At 45.2% G+C, this 23,232-nt stretch overlaps 1 protein-coding gene across 3 annotated transcripts in view; it reads left to right on the forward strand.

Annotated features, from left to right (window-relative positions):
- LOC102693479 (spectrin beta chain, non-erythrocytic 4) overlaps nt 1-23,232 on the forward strand; it is a 66,155-nt gene that overhangs the window by 37,695 nt on the left and 5,228 nt on the right. For all 3 annotated transcript variants that reach the window (XM_015341048.2, XM_015341049.2, XM_015341050.2), the window contains 17 exons: nt 7,323-7,586; nt 9,851-10,075; nt 10,281-10,370; nt 11,307-11,585; nt 12,036-12,166; nt 13,195-13,399; nt 15,300-15,545; nt 15,862-15,996; nt 16,532-16,776; nt 17,364-17,502; nt 18,440-18,524; nt 18,848-19,044; nt 19,461-20,212; nt 20,733-20,799; nt 21,239-21,516; nt 21,769-21,936; nt 22,907-22,949. In XM_015341048.2, coding sequence (XP_015196534.2) covers nt 7,323-7,586; nt 9,851-10,075; nt 10,281-10,370; nt 11,307-11,585; nt 12,036-12,166; nt 13,195-13,399; nt 15,300-15,545; nt 15,862-15,996; nt 16,532-16,776; nt 17,364-17,502; nt 18,440-18,524; nt 18,848-19,044; nt 19,461-20,212; nt 20,733-20,799; nt 21,239-21,516; nt 21,769-21,936; nt 22,907-22,949 — 3,549 coding nt within the window. The remainder of the gene's footprint in view (nt 1-7,322; nt 7,587-9,850; nt 10,076-10,280; nt 10,371-11,306; nt 11,586-12,035; nt 12,167-13,194; nt 13,400-15,299; nt 15,546-15,861; nt 15,997-16,531; nt 16,777-17,363; nt 17,503-18,439; nt 18,525-18,847; nt 19,045-19,460; nt 20,213-20,732; nt 20,800-21,238; nt 21,517-21,768; nt 21,937-22,906; nt 22,950-23,232) is intronic.

Consider the following 23,232-nt stretch of genomic DNA (forward strand, 5'->3'; position numbering starts at 1 on the left):
GATCCTTTTTTTTACATGCTCTGTGGTCTAGAAATGCGATTTCTTTCTAGTGCTAACCTTGACGGTGGTGATGGATGGGTGTGAAATGGATAAATAAACATAGATGTATATAGAGGTCCTGGGCAGGCTGATTCAGTCTGCTGTTCTTTCATTCTGCTCATTGACTAGTTGTGTGAGAATGTATTGATGAGACCTGAAGCGGGAAGAATCTGTTTTCTGTTTTGCTGTAAGGTGTTGTCCCCCTTGAAATGAGAGAAATAGGAAATGTAAAGATAAAGAAAACGATAAAGCCAAAGGAAACGATTTTACAATTGGCTTTCTGGAGGTCCAGTCCTATTAAAACTGACAAACGTCTGATGACTAATGACATCAGTCCAGAGCAGGATTCTGTACCACAAAAAAAAAACAGTTGGATAAGAAGCTGACCTCCTTGGCCCTTTAAGGTGCCCAATAAACTGGATTTTGCCGTGTTAAATAAAAACACAAACAACTTTTTATTTCAACAAAACTCCTCTCCAATACAATTAACATGGTGTTTATTACTTATCAGCAGTAAACATCATGCTGTAACAATTCCTGATCAGCAATGCTTTTTTGATGTTCAGTGGTGAGTCTGAATTTGCTACAGTTAAAAGCAATCATAGCCTCTTAAAATTTCTTAAAAACTGTATCCTGCTTTATTCCTTGGTCTGATTCTCTTAAATTAAAGGATGCAGCAATCAATAACCGCTGTGTTACACTTGCATAGCAATTGGTGTAATGTTCATAAACATAATCACAGTATCCTATAAACATGGCAAAATCATGTGAATATTACCGCAAAATACCAAGCAAATTCATTGTTACAACTTGCTTGCTTTTTGTAAAAAAGCAAGAGTTAAATCAAAACAAGAAAAATAAATAATAAAGTGTCTGGGTTTCAGAGTCACCCGGGCTTGAGCTAATTCAGTCAGGAGCGTTTTACTCATCTTGCAGGGGTGATTTCTACAGCTCTGCCGGGCTAATCCAGGCGGTGATTCTTTTTTCCACCAGCCTCTGATATGAACACAACCGAAAGCAAAACATCCCTTTACAATAAGTACAATATTTCCATTTTGTCTGTAAAAAACAGGAAAATAATCAAAATAAGGCAAATGAAATCACAGGACTTCATCCAGCAGAAGGCTAATATTCATGCCCTAAGGAGGGGACCTGGACACTAGTTCTCCTTCTGTACACCTTTTTCTTTTCTGTCGTCTAAGCCCACCTACATACTATAGATGACAGGGTCATCTCTTTCTACACCCCTAAGCTCTGCAATTCTATTTCCCTCTACCTTCCCTGAGCTCTATCAACCAAGACTCAAAACCTTCTACTTTAGAAGGGCTTTTATTTGACTGGTTCTGGGTCTGGCCCTTTGCTTTCCTACTGTACTCCATATCCTTACAGTAATAGTGTAATCCTGCTGTCTCCTCTACTTGTGTGCTTTTTTCTTGCCACAAAGCACTTTGAGAAGCGACTTTTAAAGGCAATATAAAAGTTTATTATTATTTATGATTTTGGAGGCTCGCTAATCTTAATGCTAATCTTAATGTAGTTGTGCCCTTGGTCTATTTATTTTAAACCACAGAAGTGTGCAAGTATTTAAAACGCAGCCATTACCATAAGATGGTGTTTGACCTGCACTGGATGGCCAGCCTCAAGTCCTTCAGGGTGTGCTGGCCAATCACTTTATTAAGGGTTTGGATTGAATTCTGTGTGTGGAGCTGGGTTGTTTCTACTCAGATGGGCATCTCCCAGGTTTAAACACTCATCTTTTTTTATTGTACCACCTACATGGAAAAAAGGTTTTTACAGTCTGCCCCCAGTCTAATTAAATTTATTAGGGTGCCAAAAGTAAGCACCAAATCAGTTCTTACTGGACTGTCTCATACGGTTAGGCTCTAAGGATGATCTTTAGTAATACAAAATATGTTTTCCAAGAAGGGTAAAGTCTCTGTCAGGATACTTTGTAAAATCTTAACCTTTTGTGCCTCAGAATGTTCAGTTTAATGTATTTTTAGCAAATCATAGTTTTAATATTACAAACTGCCTGATTTATAGTTTCCAGAATCTGTTTTTCAGGAACGTTTCGATTATTGCCAACAGGTGATGAGTCTTACATTGATTATCTCCAAAAGTCCTCATGAAACCTCAAGTAAACAGGCTTTATTCGCATGCAGCTCACTAAAAGCCAAAGCACTGTAGGCTTGTTTCTTTCTAAAATAGTCTGGAAGAACTTGCGGAAGGTTTCCTTTGGAGTGACGTACTGTAGCTTGGCTCATTTGGCCCATAGAGGAGCATCTCACCGGCTGGGCTGGGGAGGTGTTTTATATTCCACACTCAAAGCCTCGAAGCTTCTCCATTTTTTTCATTTTGCTGTAAACTGCAATTGTGTGAAGGTGTGGAGATGGCGTGAATGGGGCACGGCATGGTAAAAATCAGTATCAAAGATTTAATACTTTTAAAGAGTATTAAAGTATGCATGTTTCAATCTGGATACTCTGACAAATTGTGAAGTATGAAGGACAAGCAGTGGTCAACCAGAGAATTGTTTTTCACAATGCCTCATCACTTACTGAGCCACTCTACTGCAAAATGGCTGTTAACCATACACTTGCGCAGTATTGTTAACACTGTGTGGGAGTAGGGTCTTCTTGTTTAACGCCAGTGCAGTTTTATTAATAATTTGGTGTGGGAGTAGGGTCTTCTTGTTTAATGCCAGTGGACATCTCTTCAGAAGTCAGTCTCTTGCTAATGATTGTTCATGTTATCAGCAAATGACGTAGTTCACCAGAAGTGCCACATTGGGTCTTACTGTGTATGTTTCAGTTCTATATGAAAATATTGATGATCCCACCATTCTGTTTTGATAACATCTTCAGTCACAGTACTTGATTGAGGTTGATTGCTTTTAACGTCTGGCTGTGATTTGCTGAGACAAAAGTTACATTCTCCTTTAGATCTGGGGATCTCACTTGAGGGACCTTTTTGATACAACCCGTACAACCTCAGGGTTTGCTTGTAACGTTTAGTCAGTGGTGGTGACTCAAACAGAGCTGAACAGTTTTGCAAAGGACTTTGGGAATTGTTTTTCAGGAAATATTTAGATCGTTGCCAACAGGTGATGATAAATCTGATATTGATTATCTTCAAAAGTCCTCATTAAACCTCAAGTAAACAAGTTTTATTCTTATGCAACTCACTAAAAGCCAAAGCACTGTAGGCTTGTTTCTTTCTAAAATAGTCTGGAAGAACTTACTTCTTACTTACTGGAACAAGGCAGCTAAGCCCATCTTGCCCATAGGGGAGCATCTCACCCACTGGGCAAACAGCTGCTTGGGAAGAGATGTTTCTGACCCAAAAGCAATAGAGCACAACAAAAACACAACACAAAAGCAATAGAAACACAAACCTTAATGTAGACTTGAAATGTTTAGAAATGTTTTACTTCTATGCCTCCATACTGCTGAAAAGAAAGGCAAGGTTTGATGTCAGTGGAATTGAGTTTTATTCCCACAGGCCTGCGGTGACTTTTTGACACCTCTGCTCTGAGATGATTAAATGGTTTAATGCCCGATAAAAGCAACAAATTTAACACTCTTCTCTCCAAGTCTTCAAATGCTTATATAGGCACAGAGCCCTGTCACAATAAAATAAAACCAGAAAAGAATTGGCCATTTCATTTATTTTGCGACATCTGTGATTTTGCTATTGGCTTTCAGCGTCTGAGTCAGGTCTTGCATAATGCAACAGACTGAACTACCCGGTGCCATTGTGTCCGGACTAATATTTTTTTTTAACTAAGAATGGGCCACTTAAAGAGATCAGAAAAATAACAGGGAGATTAAGTTGCAAGGAAAACCAAGGGTACCAGACCTTCTCCAGGGAAGACACCCCTGTTCCATCTTCTGTCTTCTAAAAGGCAGACCCCTGCTTGCTCAGGGAGCAGTTCCGGTGGTGTACTAGGGTGTTTGTACCTTGTATTAATATTTCGGACTGCCACGAATTGTCCAGGCTGACCTTGTTCGAAGTCCCGCAAACAGCTGACAGTTCAAATTCTCCTGAAGTGTAGCATAGCCTGAAGCCCTGCGGAACAGTGCCTGTGCATGCATGTCCTTAGAATTCTGGATTTCTTTTCCTAAGCGGAATGACCTACAGTATGCCAACTGAAGCTTAATCCACCCGTCTCAGAACGCAAAGTGGGACAGAGGCCACATGACTGCTCACCACCCTGGGGTGGGATGTCTGTCCTCCAAAAGGCCTCTCACAAAAGGGGCCAGCTCACAACAGCCAGTCGAACCTAGCCAGTGTGTCCTTGGAAGATGGCAGAAAACTGGAATGGCTGACAAAAAAACAACCCCAAGCAGTTCTCAAGAGAACTCCACACAGACAGATGCCAAAGGCCAGAATTCCAGGATCACAGAAGTATGGGGCAATTTTCTTAAGTGCCTTTGCTTTTTAAGAACTGTCATATTCACACACAGTCATATGTATTAGCACAGATGTAAGGTTTTTTTTCCCCAAAAATAGATATTACATATAGAATACCTTTTTCACAGTAGCATGATCAGCAATGACTTCCAAGAGGCATACTTTCCTCCTGATGAAGGCCTGAAGGTACTTCAGTGATCTGAATACTTGTGCTTTAAAGAGATTCTGTGGTTGACATGGCCATCTGAGTTAAGACTTGCTCATCACATCACCTTACTGTATATCCTGTACTGTGCTGTCTGACCAACTGCATCAAGAAGCTTTCAGTGAGTCCTTGACATCTTAAGCTCGAAAGGCTCAGAAAGAAAGTCATTATTATAAACCGGTTTATTTCCTCCTTTAGGTTAAAGCAGGTTTTACCAGTGAACCTTGTTAAAAAACTGCGTAAACCCTTTCAGGCTACAATGACAAAATAATTTGCCATCTATGTTTATTCACACACAAGGACACGGCTTTTGCTCCAATGATTGCTCTGCACTCCCTTGAAGTTCTATTCTGTTACAGAATTGTAAAAAAATAACACTGCCGTAGGGCAACAGTGAGATTTCTTATTCACACTCTGTGCTGTTTTTTCCCATTTTTCAAGCTATTGCAAAGGTTACCAGTTTCTTAAAAGACGAGCATGGCTGGCGTTTGAACACCCAGCTGGCTCTGTCCTTGACACCTCGGCGTGCTGTATCTCACCCAGGGGCGGCTCCACTGAGGTTTATATTTGTGAAAGCGTTAAGACCCAGCACAGATTTTAGGTTGGGCGATCGGTGAGGTGTTCAGTACGTTTGTTATGTTTCATCCTGCTGCATATTGTCACCGTCCTGGAAAAGCAACCGTGGGTCCTGGGCCTCTTTTTTGGTGCAATCTTTTTGTCACCCGCGAGAACAAGAATAACAACAAAAAAAAGGACCCCAGCTTTTTGCAGCATGATCTCCTAATTCTGCTGGCTCTGCAGTCTCACGGAGCAGCAGCAGCAGCAGCACAGCTGAGACAGGAAACCTGGAGCTGGGGTGGAAAGAATGCAGCTCGCTCATTATATAAGCAGTGGATCGAGTTCCACGATCACCTCTGTGCGCATTCGGTGAAATTTTTTTCTGATGAGCAAAACACACTCTACTGTGATGGGTGCAACGAATAGATTGGGAATGAAAGAGGTCAGTCTTGCATGAACTCCAGTTTTCATAAGACAGATGTCACAACATTATTGCACACTGCAAGATACCATTCATGCACAAGGAATGGTAACATGCCATCCTCGTGTCAGCACTGTTGATTACCTGGTAAGAAGATGGTTTGATTTGAGACACATACCTTTAACCCCCATTTTAAACTTGAAAACCCCACGGAGCAAAAGCATTAAAAGGCACAATGATGAGAGTTATGATTAAACCTTCACTCCTGCCGACACAAACGGCTTAATTAATTAAAACGATAGGTTGCACATTAAATGATGCCGCCCACGTGTGCAACGGTACTAAGCAGTGGGGAACATTTAGAAAAAGAAGGACATTTGTGAGATGGAAAAATTGGAATGTGTAGGTGAAAAAATATTCTAAAGTGGTTATCACAAGTGTGGACATATTCAAATTATGTTAATCAAACATGGATAAAGATATCACCAGGAAACACAAGTGACTGGATAATCAGTTTTCCCCCAGTAAATCTTTTCCCTAACTGACTTGACTTGAATATTTTTTTAACAACTCATACCAGTGAAGACCATCATCTCCTGTATTCATGTGCATGTGTGGGGTTAGAAATATTAAAAATATCTGAGATAATAATAACTGATAAATATCTGAGGTTTTTGTAACTATGTTCTATTAGGGAACTCATTTGTTCCTTTAATGTGACTAAATAATATTTTCTGCATGTACTGCAAGCATTTTTTTGTATGTGTTTAAGAAGCAGGACAGTATAAAGCAGAAACTCTACTGATAAACATTCAGACCAATCTTAGCAGGCTTCATCTACCAAGATATTAATCGCAAAAACATATTTGGCATTGCGACATTTGCTCAAAAATATTTCTCTTCTTTGTAATCCTCCACAGGTTCTATGCATCTTAACAAAATATCGTAAACGTAGCCCCTTGCCTCCTGATCACTATGTTCCACACAAAGATGACAAGCTAGGACATAACAGCTGTTTAAAGGCTGAGAAGTGACTCCACGTGCTGCCCATGGTCTGAATTACACAAATACTGACATGATGTGCTAGTGGTCACTTTATTTATGTTTGCTGTAGACCATCCGTAGGCCTTCAGTCTTGGAATTGGCTGAGAAAAGCCTGTCATAAATAATATCCCGCCTTCCACCCAGTGTCCACGCGTTGTGGCATGAATTCTATTTCAAGAGCTTGGCATGCTGCCACAGGACTCTTGAACAGAAAAGGAGAAGTAAAAGCTTTCTTAAATGTTTCAAAGATTTTTCTTATTCAGACTGTTTGTTGATTGTCGAAATTAAACAAATCCACCATGATTATTTGGCCGGCATCCTTGTCTTGACCACAGATAATAAGCCATTAGAAATGCAGGCTCTCCAGCCGGCAAGGTTTGCCTGTGATGAGGCTCCTTGCAAACTTCAGCAGATGAAGGCAAAATGCCCGATGCTTTTTTTATGGAATGCCTGCATATCCAAAGTGGAAAACTCTGTCCGGCTATCAGCAAGCTAAATCAAACATTCAGCTTTTCTACAATCGATTTCAAGAGCACAATTTCAGTCATGGCCAGCCCAATGTGGCATCAGATGAAAATGGGTTTCAAAGATGGGGCAGATGATATTCAAGTTTCTCCTTCCACCCTGTCTATGTTCCACCAGGAGGGCCAGCAGCTGATCCAGGAGAAGCCGGAGTTGGGCGCCATCGTACGCAGGAAGCTGGAGGAGATCAGGGAGTGCTGGCTGGAACTGGAGAGCACCACACAGGCCAAAGCCCGACAGCTCTTTGAAGCCAACAAGGCCGAGTTGCTGGTGAAGAGCTACAGCGACTTGGACCAGCAGCTCTCACAGCTGGAGGGCCAACTCACCCACCTGGATCAGGGCAGGGACCTGACCAGCGTCAACAAACAGCTGAAGAGGCTCCAGGTCTCTCCTCCTTTCCCACCCCCTCATTATCACATCATTTTCTTAAATAAACCGTTCTACGTTTGGGCAGCACACAGATAACGCACTAGTTGGAAAAACACAGCGCAGAAAATTTTATTTGTAAAGTTCAATCTAAGTCCACTATGAAAAAACAGTAATGGGGCAGTAATGAAGGCCGACATAGATGTGCATTAAATTTGATACCTGTGCATGTAGTCTGCTGGGTGGATACGTGGTCACGATCCTCAGTGATCAGGATCATTAAAAATGAAAAACATCACGCAGTGATCGCCCCCTCACACATACAATATTGAATTTTGTCTTGAAAAATACCAGCTCATGTCATAGCATGAGCAGCTCTCAGATACAGGGCTTGAAACAGGAGCACCAAACAATGCACTTGCCAGCACAGCAGTGTCTATCAGCTCAGCCCTGTGCATCATGAAGAGCCTGAAGCAGACGCCCTTCGTGGATGACCAATTTTTAGATTGGTGTCAGCATTGTAGCAAACATGGAGAAGTGCGCTGTCCTTGGAGGTGCTCTTTTTAGGGTGGCAGGCGTTCCTCACAGTTGCATGATGAGCCTTCCCGGAGAGAGACCTTTAGCTAGGGATGCGAGTAAGACCAGGGCTAACACAATCTTTCCTTGTGGTTTATAAAATGTTGTTTTTCCCAAAACCTTGCCTTCAAAAAATGTATGTAGCGAGAAGGAACTAGCTTTAACTTTTAAGCCGGTGTGCTCTGCTAAAGACTTGCACAAAAACCTTCTCCAGCACATCTAATAAAAGCACACGGCCAAAAATGACAAAACAATCAATGGGTGCCGAGTAACTATGGCACACAGGGTGAATGCTTTTAAGCATCACAGACTCTTTGCATCCTTTGTGAAAACAAAACAGAACGGATCCTTTACAAATACAAAGCCATCTCTTATTGTGTGCGGTTCCCAGAGGCTGTTATAGATGCCCTGATGCATGGTGATGTAAAGCATGCCAGTGAGCCTGCAGCAGAGCCAGGAAGGGGATTAGTGTTGGACGAGTGTCCTGAGCGGCGTGCACATCCACCGCATGTCTGTTTTGACCGACCCAGCGAGATCGGTCAAACGCCTCTTTTGGTCAGGAATGGTCTAACCCCCAGTTTGCTTCCTCGGGACAGCGCCAGGGCCCGAACCCCGCGGTCCGCAAACAACCAGATCTTCATTTCATGCATTTTCATTCTCCTTTTTGACAGCATGCTGGTGCTTGAGCTGCTTTGAGTTCCTTTACAGCCTCGCATTGTGGTTTGTATCAGTGCCACCCAGCCACCTCCAGAAGGGGTACAGTAGTCTTTTCATTTCATGTCATTCGCTCTCCCGCGCTTTGTCTTTTTGGTCTTATTTTACAAAGGGGGAGCTTCTCCTTCCTCACTCACCCAAACACTCCTTCTCTCATCCTGCTCTCCTTTATTTTTGTTCCTTTCTTGCCCCGGGGATAAGTAATTGCCTCAATTACTGAGAGTGTCAGTCTTATTTCCTTTGAAATCCATATCGAAATGTCACGTGTTTGTCCAGACAGGCCAGTATTAATGTTCCTCACTGTTTAGCTGTGAAACACATTCGATATGGGATGAAAGGGAAATCCGGCTATGAAAAAGGAATAATGATCAGGTTTGCAAATACCTGCTTCATGTATTCTCTTGTGTGTATTTTTATGTGGTTTTCTTTCTGTCTGACCCCTCTGCATTTTGTTATTTTTGCACATCAGGTTGCCTTGAAAGCAAATGAATTTCTTCAAAAGAAATTCAACTGCACACAGATGCATCAGAGCAGATGGTGTTTGTGTCGACTCATATTAATGTTCAGCCTCAACAAATTGAGGCTTCCTCTCGCATATACACAGATAGCGTGTGGGCTTCATCGCCCCACTGTTTTGCCTCATAATTCCGATTTCCCTCTTTTTCCACACACATGAAGAACACCCACACCTTAAAAGTTTATTTTACTCTTCATAAAGAGCGGAACAGAAAGCTATTTTGGTCAGACACTCAGATACTTAAACTACAAGTCATCAAATATGCCAGATGGCCATTCAAGCTTCCTCTCAATCCTAAATCTTTTTATGTTCTTTAAGTTTCTAGAGCTTTTCATATCTCCATGCCTATTTCACAGGAACAGTTATACAAAGAAAGGTTATGCGTGACGAATGTGGAATGCAACGCCTAACACGTGCCTGGCTGTCTCTCTCTCTCTCGGTTTCTCTCCTGCATTCTGCCTCTGTGCTCTCCCAGAGCATGGAGAACCACATGGAGGAGTGGTACAAGGAGGTGGGCGAGCTGCAGGTGCAGGCCGCTTCCATCCCCCAGCAGGGGGCGGTGAAGGAAAACGTGGCTGACAAGCAGAACGTGGTGGAGACCCGGATCGTGCGCCTCATCGAGCCGCTGAAAGAGAGGAGGCGCATCCTGCTGGCCTCCAAGGAAGTGCATCAGGTCAGCCGGGACCTGGAGGATGAAATAGTGAGTCGCTTTGATTCCGTTCCTGTCCCCTCAACGCCACCCCGCCCTTCGCTGCTGACTTTGGGATGAGCCTGCTTTGAATTTTACACTCCCAGGAGACGCCAGACGTCAGCAGTGACATCATGACCACGAGGCATTTGTGTGGAAAAGCATATCAGAAAGCTTAAAGAGCTTCACCGATTGTCTTTCTTTTGTGCTTTTACAGATTTGGGTTCAGGAGAGGCTGCCAATGGCCACTTCCAAAGAGCATGGAAACAGCCTTCAAGCAGTGCAACAGCTCATGAAGAAAAACCAGGCAAGAGCCACCCTACCCTCCTCCTTCTATATTTTGACAGCTTTGTTCCAACATTGTCACCTAATTTCGTCAGATCTCAGAAACCAGAGAAGGTTAGGTTTGTTTAACATCTCCTTCAAAATACAGGGAAGCTGTTCTTTGAATGAGATGTTAAACCAAGGTATTGACTACTTGGTCAATAAAGCCCCCAGGGGGCTGTTTGAAAGAGAAGGGATCTTAACTACAGTGTCCAGGCTAAACTCCACTTTGGACATGGGTAATCTGGCCTCTACAACAGCCCCCTGTGTCACCCAGCCACTATAATCCAACTGGTGAAGTTATTTCTTCCTCTTCCACATGACCTTCTATGCAGTGGGGCTACTGGTGCGAAATGACAGCACATACGTCACTAGCAGGGGTTCTGCTCTTCAGGTGCAGATAAAGTGGATTCCTATGTGTGTGTAAAGCTCTTTGGGTTCCATTGGGTTGAAAAAGAGTTGTACTGAGGGCACACTTTCTGAAACACAAATGCCAGCATTATGACCCAAAGCCAGCTTCCACAGCAAAGATGTTCCTTCCTATCGTTGCTTGACCAGAGGAGCTTTTCAAAGCTTCTTCCTGTGCTGAAAATGTTTGCTTACAATTTTCCAGCAGCCACCCCTGACTGCCGCAGTTTGAAGATACAATTCTAGCACGAGACAACTTGGTTGTGTGGGAATTATTTCAGTGAGGATCTTTCATTGTATTTTATTTGGAAGTTGGAAAAGAGAAGAAACTCTATTGTAAAGCAGTTTCTTATACAAGAGCCTAGCTGGGCTTCCCTCCAAGCCAGTATTGGTGACAGTCGATAAGGTCACCTCCAGCCTCAGACATATCAGTCTCCAGAAAGTGTAGGAACTGCATTCCTGGTGGGTAACGCTGGCCTCCTTTATGGATTTCTATATGATTCTATATCAGAGTCTGCAGCGTGAGCTCCAGGGCCATCGGGCACGAATAGAGGACGTGCTGGAGAGGGCGGGGCTCATCGCTTCCATCCGCAGCCCGGAAGCCGACTGCGTGCGGGCCAGCCTGGAGCACCTGCGGATGGTGTGGGACGCCCTGCGCATGGAGACGGAGAGGCGCCAGCTGACCCTGGACGCCATGTACCAGGCGCAACAGTACTACTTTGACGTAACCGAGGTGGAGGCCTGGCTGAGCGAACAGGAGCTCCACATGATGAACGAGGAGAAAGGCAAGGTAAGAAGTGGACTGGAGCACTTCGTGTTGGAATCTTGGTGCATTTGCATCGAGACAGATCAGAAAGCCCATGCCTTCATTTCCCACGGCCTTGTGCCAATGTGGCTGGTCAATGCTGCTATCCGTGTTTCCCTTCAGAAACGTACATAACTTACATAACAGTATGTGGCAAGTTTAAAGAAGCTGTTAAGGGAGAAACTCGAAAGAACAGTGAATGCAGAGCGTTCCCGTAGAAAGTTCCTGGAAGGTCAAGAGGGCTTCTGAGAAACCCACGGAGCTTTCAAACCAGTAGAGGATGCTGGAAAATGGCAAGAAAATGGTTTCAGTGATTCTTTTTTCAGGAAAAGCTTTTCATTCACCTCACCAGCAACAACACTCAAGCGTTCAAACCTTCACCCATTTAGAGGTTGGCATAGTTGGTTTCAGCGTGTTTATTTTTTTTAATCCCAGGATGAACCCAGCACCCTCCAGCTGCTCAAAAAGCACCTGGTTGTGGAACAGACCATCGAGGATTATGCCGAGACCATAGGCCTCCTCTCTCAGCAGTGTAGGCAGCTGCTGGAACTGGGGCATCCAGACAGGTAAGCCCATCCTCCATCATTGCAGACCCCTGGGAAGGCCATAAGAAAGGTGTTTTGACTTTAAGTCCCAGCAGTAGTCTTGCAGTGACACATTAAAAATCCAGGAAGACATCATTCTCCAAAAAAATACATGAAATGGAGTTTATAACAAACGTTCGGGAGGGATAACAAGAACCAAGTTCAATCAGACTTAGCTGTCAGTAATTTGTAATCACCCCTGACATCATTTCCTCCTCTGCATGAAAAGATCTTTTTGCATCCCACCTCCACCTCATCTTCACCTCTGCAGCTGCTCCTTGGTCACTTCTCACTCTGTCTGGGAGGATGAGTCTCCTTGTCCTGTGGCCAAGAGATTAGCCCTAAGGCAAGCAGGTTAAGTTAAAATTCTTCTGGTGAAGAGCTCCAGCAGCTCTACATTTCTTCTTTTCTTATAGAGGGGCCTTCAGCTGCAGAGCTTTCTTCAAATTTCTCCTGGGTCAGACAACTCCTTACAAAAGAGCTCACCAAAGTTTTCTTCACTATTAAAAACTAGTCCCAAACTCAAAACATGAGTACTCTGTGGGTGACAAGGCCTTCTCCTTTAATGCCACAAAGCTCTGGAACTCTATCTCCAATGATATCAGAAAGTCACCTTCTCTAAACTCCTTCAAATCCAGACTCAGAACCTTCTTCTTTAGAAGAGCCTTTACTTAACTGGTTCTGGTCTTTACCATTCAGCTCCTACTGTATTCAGTACCCCCATCTACTGTCTGCTCTCATTGCGCATATCTTGTGTATTTTGTTGTTGTTGTTATTCTGTAAAGTGCTTTGAGAAGCCACCTTTAAAGGCGCTAAGTTGATTATAAAACATTGCTGCATGTAGACAACCTCCATCTATTTTCTGATTCTTAAAAGACTAGATGGCTAGTTCTTTTCACAGCTCAGAGTAAAACCAGGGGAAGACGTGCGATTTTGGCAGTTGAGATGTGTTGAAGTCAACCCACTTAAAAGGCTTCCTCTCCTCCGCACTCTCGGGTCTCTCCGAGAAGCGAGCAGATCAGCAAGAGGCAGTCCCAGATCGACCGGCTGTACGTCTCGCTCAAAGACCTGGTGGAGGAGCGCAAGTCCAGGCTGGAGCAGCAGTACTGGCTGTACCAGCTGAACCGAGAGGTGGACGAGCTGGAGCAGTGGATCGCCGAGCGGGAAGTGGTGGCCGGGTCCCCGGAGCTTGGGCAGGATTTTGAGCACGTCTCGGTGAGGAAGAGACTTGGGGCAGCAGTGGGGAAGGCAGCTGGGGGACATGGGAGTTTGCATGAACGATGGTGCAGCATTGGGCAGTCCTTGGATTGGACCACTCTAGATTCTTTGCAACAGAGGGCCTGAAGACTAAGAATTGCTTACAATCCCTGGAAACATCAAAAGGCACACGTGCCTATAAAAGTTCACTTTTTTACAAAACTTTTGTTTTAATATCCCAAAATGTATATTTTATAAAAATTCACAGATACGTGTCATTTGCAAGGGTTGACCTGCCCTAGATCCAGAGAGTCAAAGGATTAGATCCTGTGTTAAATTTATTCAATCCCCTAACAAACTCAGTCAATGGGATAAATAAAATGGTTTATATTTGTTCCAGGTATTAAGAAACAGCTAAATCACGCAGATTTGAAGATCTCTAAAACATCTACAGCTTTATAGGAATCAAGGAAATTTGTAATCTCTTCACATTGTTTATTTCAAAGTGATGTTGCGCACAGCACTACAAGACATGAATATCTTTAGTCATAAATAGTGATGACTGGTAACGTATATGAAGGTTTCCTAATTTTCCTTAGATGTCAGAAGTAATCGAGGAGTTGCTTAGCTTGTAACACATTGAAAATTGAAAATTCTTCTTTACATAAAGTTTAGCAGGTGTCTGGAATTATTTTTGAATGATTGATTGTTGGAGCTGACAAACAAGAAATGTCAGGATACAAGGATCAGTTAGTTTCCAATCTACAAGTAGGATGATCCAAACGGCCTCATCACATTTGTAAATTGTTTGTGTGATACCTGAACAGGAACATAGAATGATGAAAATGTGGTTCGGCCGAGGACTGTATTCTATACAGTACTAATGCGCATTATGATCAAGCATGTGAAACAACAGCTGGAATGTAATTAACGTTACAGATGGTGCTCAGCTAAATAGCAGGCGTTATAAAAAGGAAGGTGATGGGAGCCATTTTTATTAATGAATGTATCATCACCTACTGGTCTGTAGGGACATTACTTCTCTCCGATTTAGTTATTTAATGGGGTTTTTGAAGGCCACCATGCATTCATCCAGAAATAAAGAGACCTCCTTAATAAAAGCACACACTGAATGCAACCTCAAATAAATGGTACCACTGGGGTTCTGGAGCAGAAGATCTATTATCAGTGCCCCGCTGTGCAGCTATAAACCACTCAACTGACAAAGGGCTCTGCTGACCTAGGAGAACCGTAAGGTTTTACTGTGGCAGTATCACACAGAAGCACTGAGCCACGACCCCCCATGAGACATCCCTGAGAGAGGGGTAAGAGAGATGGGGAGCAGTCTGAATAAAATCTTTTTTTTTTCTTTTTATTTGAATGAAAATGAAGAACAAGTAGTGGAAGAGCGGATTAACATTCTGGCTTATTAACGAGGGTTCACCGATGCATGAAGCGATCCACTGGGAAACAGGCTGGCACTGGACAATGAAGGCAGCACCCCCCCCTGTATAGACACCTCCTAGACGGGTGTCGGGAGATTTAGAGAGGATTAACCAGATTTTGCATTTTAATTTTGAAGAAGCCATTTAGATTTAGTCTTTGGGTGAACTCTGAAGGCAAAAGCAGCCACTTGGTTTTAGGACTCATTGATACAAATTACGACAGATAGAGAGACCTCCCAGTTCCTGGCCCACTACTAGGGCCCATAATACATAAGCATATAATACACAAACACATCCAATCTAGAAGATGAGAGGCCGTTGATGGTCTTTGATGAAAACAAACATAAAATCTACTGCAGTCCCTCATTTGCTCACAGTAAAATACCAGACAAAAACTTAACATCTCATTATTGTTAACTTTGTGAATGCATGGTAAAAGCTCCAGTCCCCCTCTGCTCCCACTTTTCGCTTAGATCCTGCAGGAGAAGTTCACAGAATTTGCCTCGGAGACGGGCAACCTGGGGCAGGAGCGCGTGACGGCCGTCAACCAGATGGTGGACGAGCTGATCGACTACGGCCACGCGGACGCGGCCACCATCGCCGAGTGGAAGGACGGCGTGAACGAGGCCTGGGCGGACCTCCTGGAGCTCATGGAGACGCGGGCACAGATGCTGGCTGCCTCGCACCAGCTGCACAAGTTCTTTGCCGATTGCCGTGAGGTACACCGTGCCACCACCTTCTTCTTTAGTTTTGGTTCCGCTTTCAGAACTCTGCCGGAAGAACGGGCAGCCTTTTCACGCAGATAATGTAAGTGACAGCGTCGTCACAAAAGGGGACAGACACTAAAACAGCACAATTCCACTGTATATGGTGGAGCCCATTTTAATGTGGCCAGGCTCTATAAACCTCTATGTAGGCATATATAGGCCTTCGACCATACATTAGAATCAGCCCCATCTCAAAGGCAGTTCAACTGCAGTTGTCAACACTCGTGCTGTGAGACACTAAACGAAGACCGATCCTATTGAACTGTAGGTGCTGGCACAGATTGAGGACAAGCAGAAGAGGCTTCCTGAGGTGCGGGCACGACAGGGGGGCACTGCCAACACCAGCACCCTCCAGAGACTCATGCACAACTTTGAACATGACATCCAGCTGCTCGTCACTCAGGTGAGGACACAGAGGCAGCATTTAAGTCATCTCTGCCAGAGGTTTTTTATTCTTTTATCTAGGATGAACACTTAAATCATGTCCAATTCCTGTTTTTTTTAACCAAATTCCCAATCCAGACCAGTCCCACCCCTTGTATATATCAACATGATGACCTACACAGGAAAGTACCACTGTTTCACAAAGGAGTAGACTTGTGCTTGTTATCTGATCATGAAGGCGTCGGATCATTCTTGATCATGCTGGATCATTTCATTGAGCAGTGAATGAAACTTAACCCGGTCACGATTCAATGAAGCCGTAACTGGAAAGCCAGTTCTGTGGATTGAGAGAGAATGACAGAGGTGTGGCAGTCTAGTTATCAGTGACAACATTAGCTCAGCTCTTTGCGATCTGGGCTCTGTGAAAAACTCGGTCGTCGTTCTGGAGGCTGTGTATGTATTTTACCCCACGTATCTCTGCGTTGTCAGCCCCGGAGCTGTAAAAGCAAGCCCAGCTGATGCTCAGTCCTCACATGTTCTTGCCTGTGGAGCAGGTGAGACAGCTGCAGGAGAGCGCGGCGCAGCTCCGCACGGTATACGCTGGGGAGAAGGCCGAGGCCATCGCGGGGAAGGAGCAGGAAGTGATGCTGGCCTGGAAGGAGCTGCTGACCTCCTGCGAGGAATGCCGGGTGCAGATCACCACAACGACGGACAAACTGCGCTTCTTCGGCATGGTGCGGGACTTGGTCACGTGGATGGATAGCATCATCTGCCAGATAGGGACCAAGGAGAAGCCAAGGTAGGCTAATCAAGGGGACCTATGGGCGGACTAGTATTTAAAAGCCGCAAAGCAAGAATCCAGCAGGATTTTGCGTTTGAACTTCTGTACATTCAATTGCTTTCATCAGCCACTAAAGCTAGGCCAATGCTTTTTATCAGCAGCTCAGAAAATGTATTTTTGCTCATATGTGAGCTAGAATTTAATATATTGATTATGTAATATCAAATATTGACTCTTTACATAAGAATCTGGCCCAAAACCTTACATTGTAGTTCTTGGGAGACAGGTTTAGAATTCTGCGTGATTTTCATGGGAGATTTAGTGCTATAAAACCTTTTTCACCTGTACAATACAGTACAGATTTCCAAGTCATGCTCCTTATACCCTGCAAAGGTAACCCTGGACTGCCAGTGCATCTGCAGGTTTTGATGAACTAATTGAACTAATTGTTGGAGAACCTCAAATGCCTTTTCTGGTTCTTAACATGTCGCTAATGCTGTTAGAGACAGTCTTTGAGGACTAGAGCTGGGAAACCAGCTTCTCAGTAATCCCTGCATGAGGGCAGAGGGCGATGAAATGAGGAGGTGGATCTCTGGCCGTTTCAGGGATGTCTCCTCCGTGGAGGTGATGATGAACTACCACCAGAGCCTGAAGAGTGAGATCGAAGCGCGCAGCAGGAGCATGATGCAGTGCGTGGAAATGGGCAAGACGCTCCTGGCAGCCAGGAATCCGGCGGCAGAGGAGGTGATAGCCATCTTTCCCCTGCCGTTGACAACCGGTCTCCCCTAAATCCCACCACTTGCCCCTGGCGACACACAGTGCCATACACTGGGCATGCTGAAGCATGAATAGCAAACTGAAAAACAAACAGGGAAGGGAGCTGTAAGAAGAGGGGTTAACAGTGCTCTTAAGAAAGATTAACTAGTGAACATGGTAATAAACCATTTGGCTATTTTTTAATTTTCCCTCAGCAATCGTGGACTTTACTCTACATAAAGGACTTTTTAATCATTTGAACGTAGACGTCACTTGAAAATAACTCCTTTACCAGGAGGACCCACTTATCTGGCAACAGCAGAGCGTTTTACTGAGGCACCTTGAGAGAAATTCCTTTTATCAAAGGCACAAGAATAACAATCCATGTGGGGGTTGAACCCATGATCCTACAACCCTAACCTCTACTCGACACTGCTGCCAGACATAAAATTCGATTTTTTTTTTAACAAAAACAAGTCATTCATACCCAGTAATCCTTTGCACCATGCCTGAAAATCAAGGCCGCATGGAGGTATCTCACAGCTCTGACATCTAGGTGAGATTCAGGACAGGGACAATGTTTACATTCCCCCGGCATGTGTGTGGGTTTTCTCCAACTGCTGCTCCAGAAACATGCTGGAAGGTTAACTGGTTGCCACTCTAAATTGTCTATTGTGAGAGGAAGGAAGCTGGGCAGTAATCTAGCCTGTCAGGAGTGACTCAGATTCCCAGTACACATTCCTGCAATACAATCACTAAGAACAGGCTACTTGCTCTCTCTGTTTATATAAGATGTTCAAGTGACTAAGAGATAAGGTAGAGATCTGCAATTGAGTAGTTTTTGTATTGATATGGGACAGCTACTGTATATCGTGACCAGGCAAATCTGTAACCTGAGGCTAAGTGTCACCTCTGTCTTTTTCAGATCAAGGAAAAGTTGGATAAGCTCATCTCAAAGCAGAAGGAGCTCTCTGAGAAATGGGATAAGCACTGGGAAACGTTGCAGCACAGTGAGTACGCCCTCTTGCTCTTGGGTGGAATGTTTCAAAGGTTTGGACATTTTAGAAACAACTGATCTGTCACCCAAACAAGGCAGCGGGTACGACCTTTTGATACAACTGGCAGCAACGTCCCAAGGGTCACAGCGATTTTGTGTGTCAATGGTACAGCTAAAACCTCTAGTGTGCCTCTCCATGCTTGACTATTCCTGATTAGAATTTTATTGTGCTTGTCTTATTATCACGGTGTGCCACAGGCTCAATTCTAGAAGACTGAAACCTTGATTTTTTTAATGCACAAAACCCTTTCTGAGGACGTGCGTGTCGCTCCGCAGTGCTGGAGGTGCACCAGTTTGCCCAGGAGGCCGTGGTGGCGGAGGCCTGGCTTACCGCCCAGGAGCCCTTCATCAGCAGCCAGGAGCTGGGCAGCAGCGTGGACGAGGTGGAGCAGCTCATCCGCCGGCACGAGGCCTTCCGGAAGGCCGCCGCCACCTGGGAGGAGCGCTTCAGCTCTCTACGCAGGCTCACCACGGTACGGGCTGTGAGACCCCTCTCCTGGGGGGCGCATCTCTGTGGTTTCGCTTTAATTCAGCTTCTTCTTGCTCTGAATCTGTCACTTCAAAAGGTCCCACTTTGCTCTGTCCACTTTAATTGCATAATAAGATCTAAACGATGATCCTCGGTTGCATTGGCGTTGGCATCCATTATGAAGCACTCTCTAGTGGGGGCTGTGCTGCTCAAACACACACACTTGTGTTAGAGAAGATTTATTGGAGCTAGAGATTGGACTTCTTTATGTGCTGGAGCAGTAATCTGGAAAAGTCATACATTCACACAATCACCAGGGGTCACGATGCAGCTGTGCGAGTCAAAATCTTTGGATGATTTTCTGGGCCATTCAAAACAAGGATTACTGCATGCTGCTGATGTCCTTATTCTTTTCCTCAGGTAGAGAAGCTAAAAGCAGAACAGGGCAAGCTGCCTCCAACGCCTCTGTTGGGACGCAAGGTGTTCCTAGATCCCCAGGAAACCTCCCCTGCTCGGAGCGCTAGCTCATCGCTGTTGCGTCACACCATCTACGAGCAGATCGAGCCAAGACTCGAGCGGCCACCGGAAGCCACTTCCTCCGTGGCCCGGAGGCTGGGCTCCACTGTCGCTTCCTACACACCGGTCATGAATGGGGTGAAGTATGGGACCAGCCTAGACCACCGCAGCGAACCTAAGGTAGCCTACGTCCGGCAAGAGTTGAAGCCCGAGAGACTGCGGCCCAAAATCGACAACCTCCATGACGGGCTGAGGCCCGCGTCGGAGGTCCGGCCGCAGGAGAAAGACAGGGAGACGCCAGGTCCAGCTGAGGTGACCCACGAGCCTGTGCTGGAGATCACCGAAGCATCTCAGGTGCCACATGGGGAACCTCGGGTAAGCCGCTCGGACCCCCAGGTGGACCACTACTACAAACGGGAGAGGGAGCGCAAGCTGGACCGGCAGACCTCCAGTGAACAGGAGATCCAGGCCAGGCGAGACGAGCTTCCGTTGGAGATCCGCAGGGAGCGGTACGAGAGGCGGCTGGAGAGGCAAACTTCCAGCGAGCAGGAGGGCCAGGCGCACCAGGAGCGCAGACGGGACAGGCACAGGCTAGAGAGGCAGGAATCCAGTGAGCAGGAAACGACTCGGGAACATTCGGACAAGCGTTCGGGAGGGTGAGTTGAGAACCGGCACTGCAGCGACAGCCCGACTAGCTCATCGCGTAAGAGGACTGTCTGCATCCATTACGAGGAGCGGTTCATTCCGTAATGACTCCCAGATGGAGAGGGCTCTGCCATGTTCCAAAAGGCAGCTTCGATATAGAAATGACGGTTATAACAAAACACTTGGTTCATAATGGAGAACAGTGAAACGTTTGTTTGTGGCTTGGTAGCAGTCATGCAGAAGGCTCTTTATATCATGGCTATGAGATGAGAGAATAGTGGGAAAAGTGGCTAATATCACTGTTTAAATGCTCAAACAGAATGGCCATTTAACGGGATACACGCAGACAGAGTACTGAAAGAAATGTCTCAAAATAAATATAAAAAATAGCTCAGTCCATCACGACTGCTTTTAGTGTGGGCTCTACTTAGGTGCAGCCAACATGAAACTAACTCTGTGCTTCTGCCGCAAAGATCTGCCTTAAGACTGCCCTAGACCCGTGTGTTGATGGAAATGAATCTGTGCTTGCAGGGAGAAACGATCCACACTGGCGGATATTGTGGAGCAGCTACAGGAGAGGGAGGCTGCTCAGGCCCAGGTGAGCCCATGAGGGTTTATTACAGTATTCACTCTCGGGACGTGTATTTCAGGCCTTTCAGTGTGAGCAGTCATCTTGGGCAGTCTGAAAAAATTATTTTGGCTATTTCTCCTCTTTTAAAAAGGTGTCTCTACGAACTCTCTCATAGCGAAAAAGCAGACTTTAATCAACTGAAACTACAAATAAGGAAAATAAAGGAGAAAACCTCCACTAAAAAGATTAAAGCATTTAGGATGAGAGTCTGTTTGGCCTTTTGTTTTCTGAAGCAAAAAGTTCAGACACTGGGCCTGAACTGGGAATACTTTCTTCAGACTCAGTTTCATTACGAAACCAGAAACCAGAAAACATGCAGAAGACTACAAGTGTAAAAACGTTTATACTGTACACCCGGCTGCGTTAACGCTAACATGACCACTGGGGTCTGTTCTTCCGAGCACAGGCCCGTGAAAGGGAAGGACCTCCACGTCTGCCCAATGGCCTACCTGAACGGGCAACCAGGCCGGACCGGCCCCGAGCTCGAGACCGCCCCAAACCCCGCAGGAGACCCCGGCCCAAGGACCCCAACGCACCCCCAGGAGAGGCCCGGAGGTCCCGCTCCGCCCCAGCACAGAGCGGCTCGGCGCCTGCCGTCCCCCAGCCTCCCTCCCACACCGCCCAGCACGAGGGCTTCCTCTTCCGCAAGCACGATGTGGAAAGCCAGAAGAAAAACTCCAACAGGTCTGGGGCGCGGGAAATCGCCACTGTGGCGAAACGTTTGATCACTGGAGTGTCAGCAGCAAGAACAGCTGCTGCAATTTGCATTCAGCATTTTACAGCTAGCCGGGCACACTAACATATCCACTCTTGGAAATGATGAAGTGGTCTGAAGTCTCAACACCATGTTTGCCAGTATGAAGTCGTGCTTATTTTCCAGTGTGTAAAAAGGGCAGTATTTGCAGTAACGGATTACGGCTTCTTCTGTGACCGCAGGTCCTGGGTGAACCTGTTCTGCGTGTTATCCAAGGGGGAGATCGGATTCTATAAGGACGCCAAGAACACCACGACACCTTACAACAGCGAGCCCTTGCTCAGCCTGAGCAGCTGCACCTGCGATGTCACCAACGGCTACAAGAAGAAGAAAAACGTGTTCAAACTCAAGTAAGGCACCGGACTCGCCCTAAACCTCATCCCAAACCTCACCCCTCTGCATACATAGCGCTAAACTGCAGACTTAAGAAAATGTTGCTTCAGGCAGCAGAGTTTTCTTGTGAATTTTGAGCAGAGAAGGCCCAAAGTCATTTTCTCTGAAAGCAGATATCAAGCAAAAAGCAAGCCATTCTTTTGTGGTTTTCTGCTTTTGATTGGTGACAAGTGATGAGAAACCTTCTTGATGCAAACATTCAAAAGAAATGAGTAGACGCTAGAAAAACACTATTTTCCCATTTTTAATTATACACAGCCTCAGGCCTTCATGAAAACCATATTAACATACATCTGTAAACTACAGTATGGCTTATTACCATCTTGTCAGTGTAGGCTGTGGAATTCAGGGAAACAAAAGCATTAGAATAGTTATTTGATATGGCCAGCAGCCATAAAACTAAGGCTGCTGCTGGAAGAGATGTTAGTGGGGCCAGCAGGGGGCGTTACCCTGCGGTCCATGTGGGTCCTAATGCCCCAGTATAGTGACAGGGACACTATAATGTAAACAGGCGCCGTCCTTCAGATGAGACGTAAAAAACCGAGGTCAATAAGAATCCCAGGGTGTTTCTCGAAAAGATTAGGGGTGTAACCCTGGTGTCCTAGCCAAATTTCCCATTGGCCCTTACCAATCATGGCCTCCTAATAATCCCCATCTATGAATTGGCTTCAGTACTCTGCTCTCCTCCCCACTGGTGAGCGTTCTGGCGCACTATGGCTGCCATCGCATCATCCAGGTGGGGCTCCACATTGGTGGTGGTGGAGGGGAGTCCCCATTACCTGTAAAGCGCTTTGAATGGAGTGTCCAGAAAAGCGCTATATAAGCGTAAGCAATTAGTATTATTAATTAGAAATTATTTGCCTCAAGTAAAGGGCTTCACACAAGAATCAAGGAGAGAGCTTAATTTCCACTTTTATTTCCCCTTAGAACGAAAGATGGGAGTGAATATCTCTTCCGTGCTAAGGATGAGGTAAGATATTCATTTAAGACATTTCCTGTCCCGTGGTGTGACGCCCTGTGCATCGTTATTCCTGTTGTGCGGTCTTTACGAAGCTCCTAAATTTAATCCCGTCCTGGGCCATCCCAGCTTCTACATTCTGTGACAACCCTTTGCTTCTGTTCATCGGTAAAGTGAACTTCACTGCTACATGCAATTAACCAATTAAATATCGGTTAAGTGATTCAGATACTAACAGGGGTGAATCCCTGTATTGGCTGCTCCAGTATATGGCAAGACGTCTTAGACAGGATTA

Source organism: Lepisosteus oculatus, chromosome 3, assembly GCF_040954835.1.
Source record: "Lepisosteus oculatus isolate fLepOcu1 chromosome 3, fLepOcu1.hap2, whole genome shotgun sequence".
Taxonomy (NCBI): domain Eukaryota; kingdom Metazoa; phylum Chordata; class Actinopteri; order Semionotiformes; family Lepisosteidae; genus Lepisosteus; species Lepisosteus oculatus.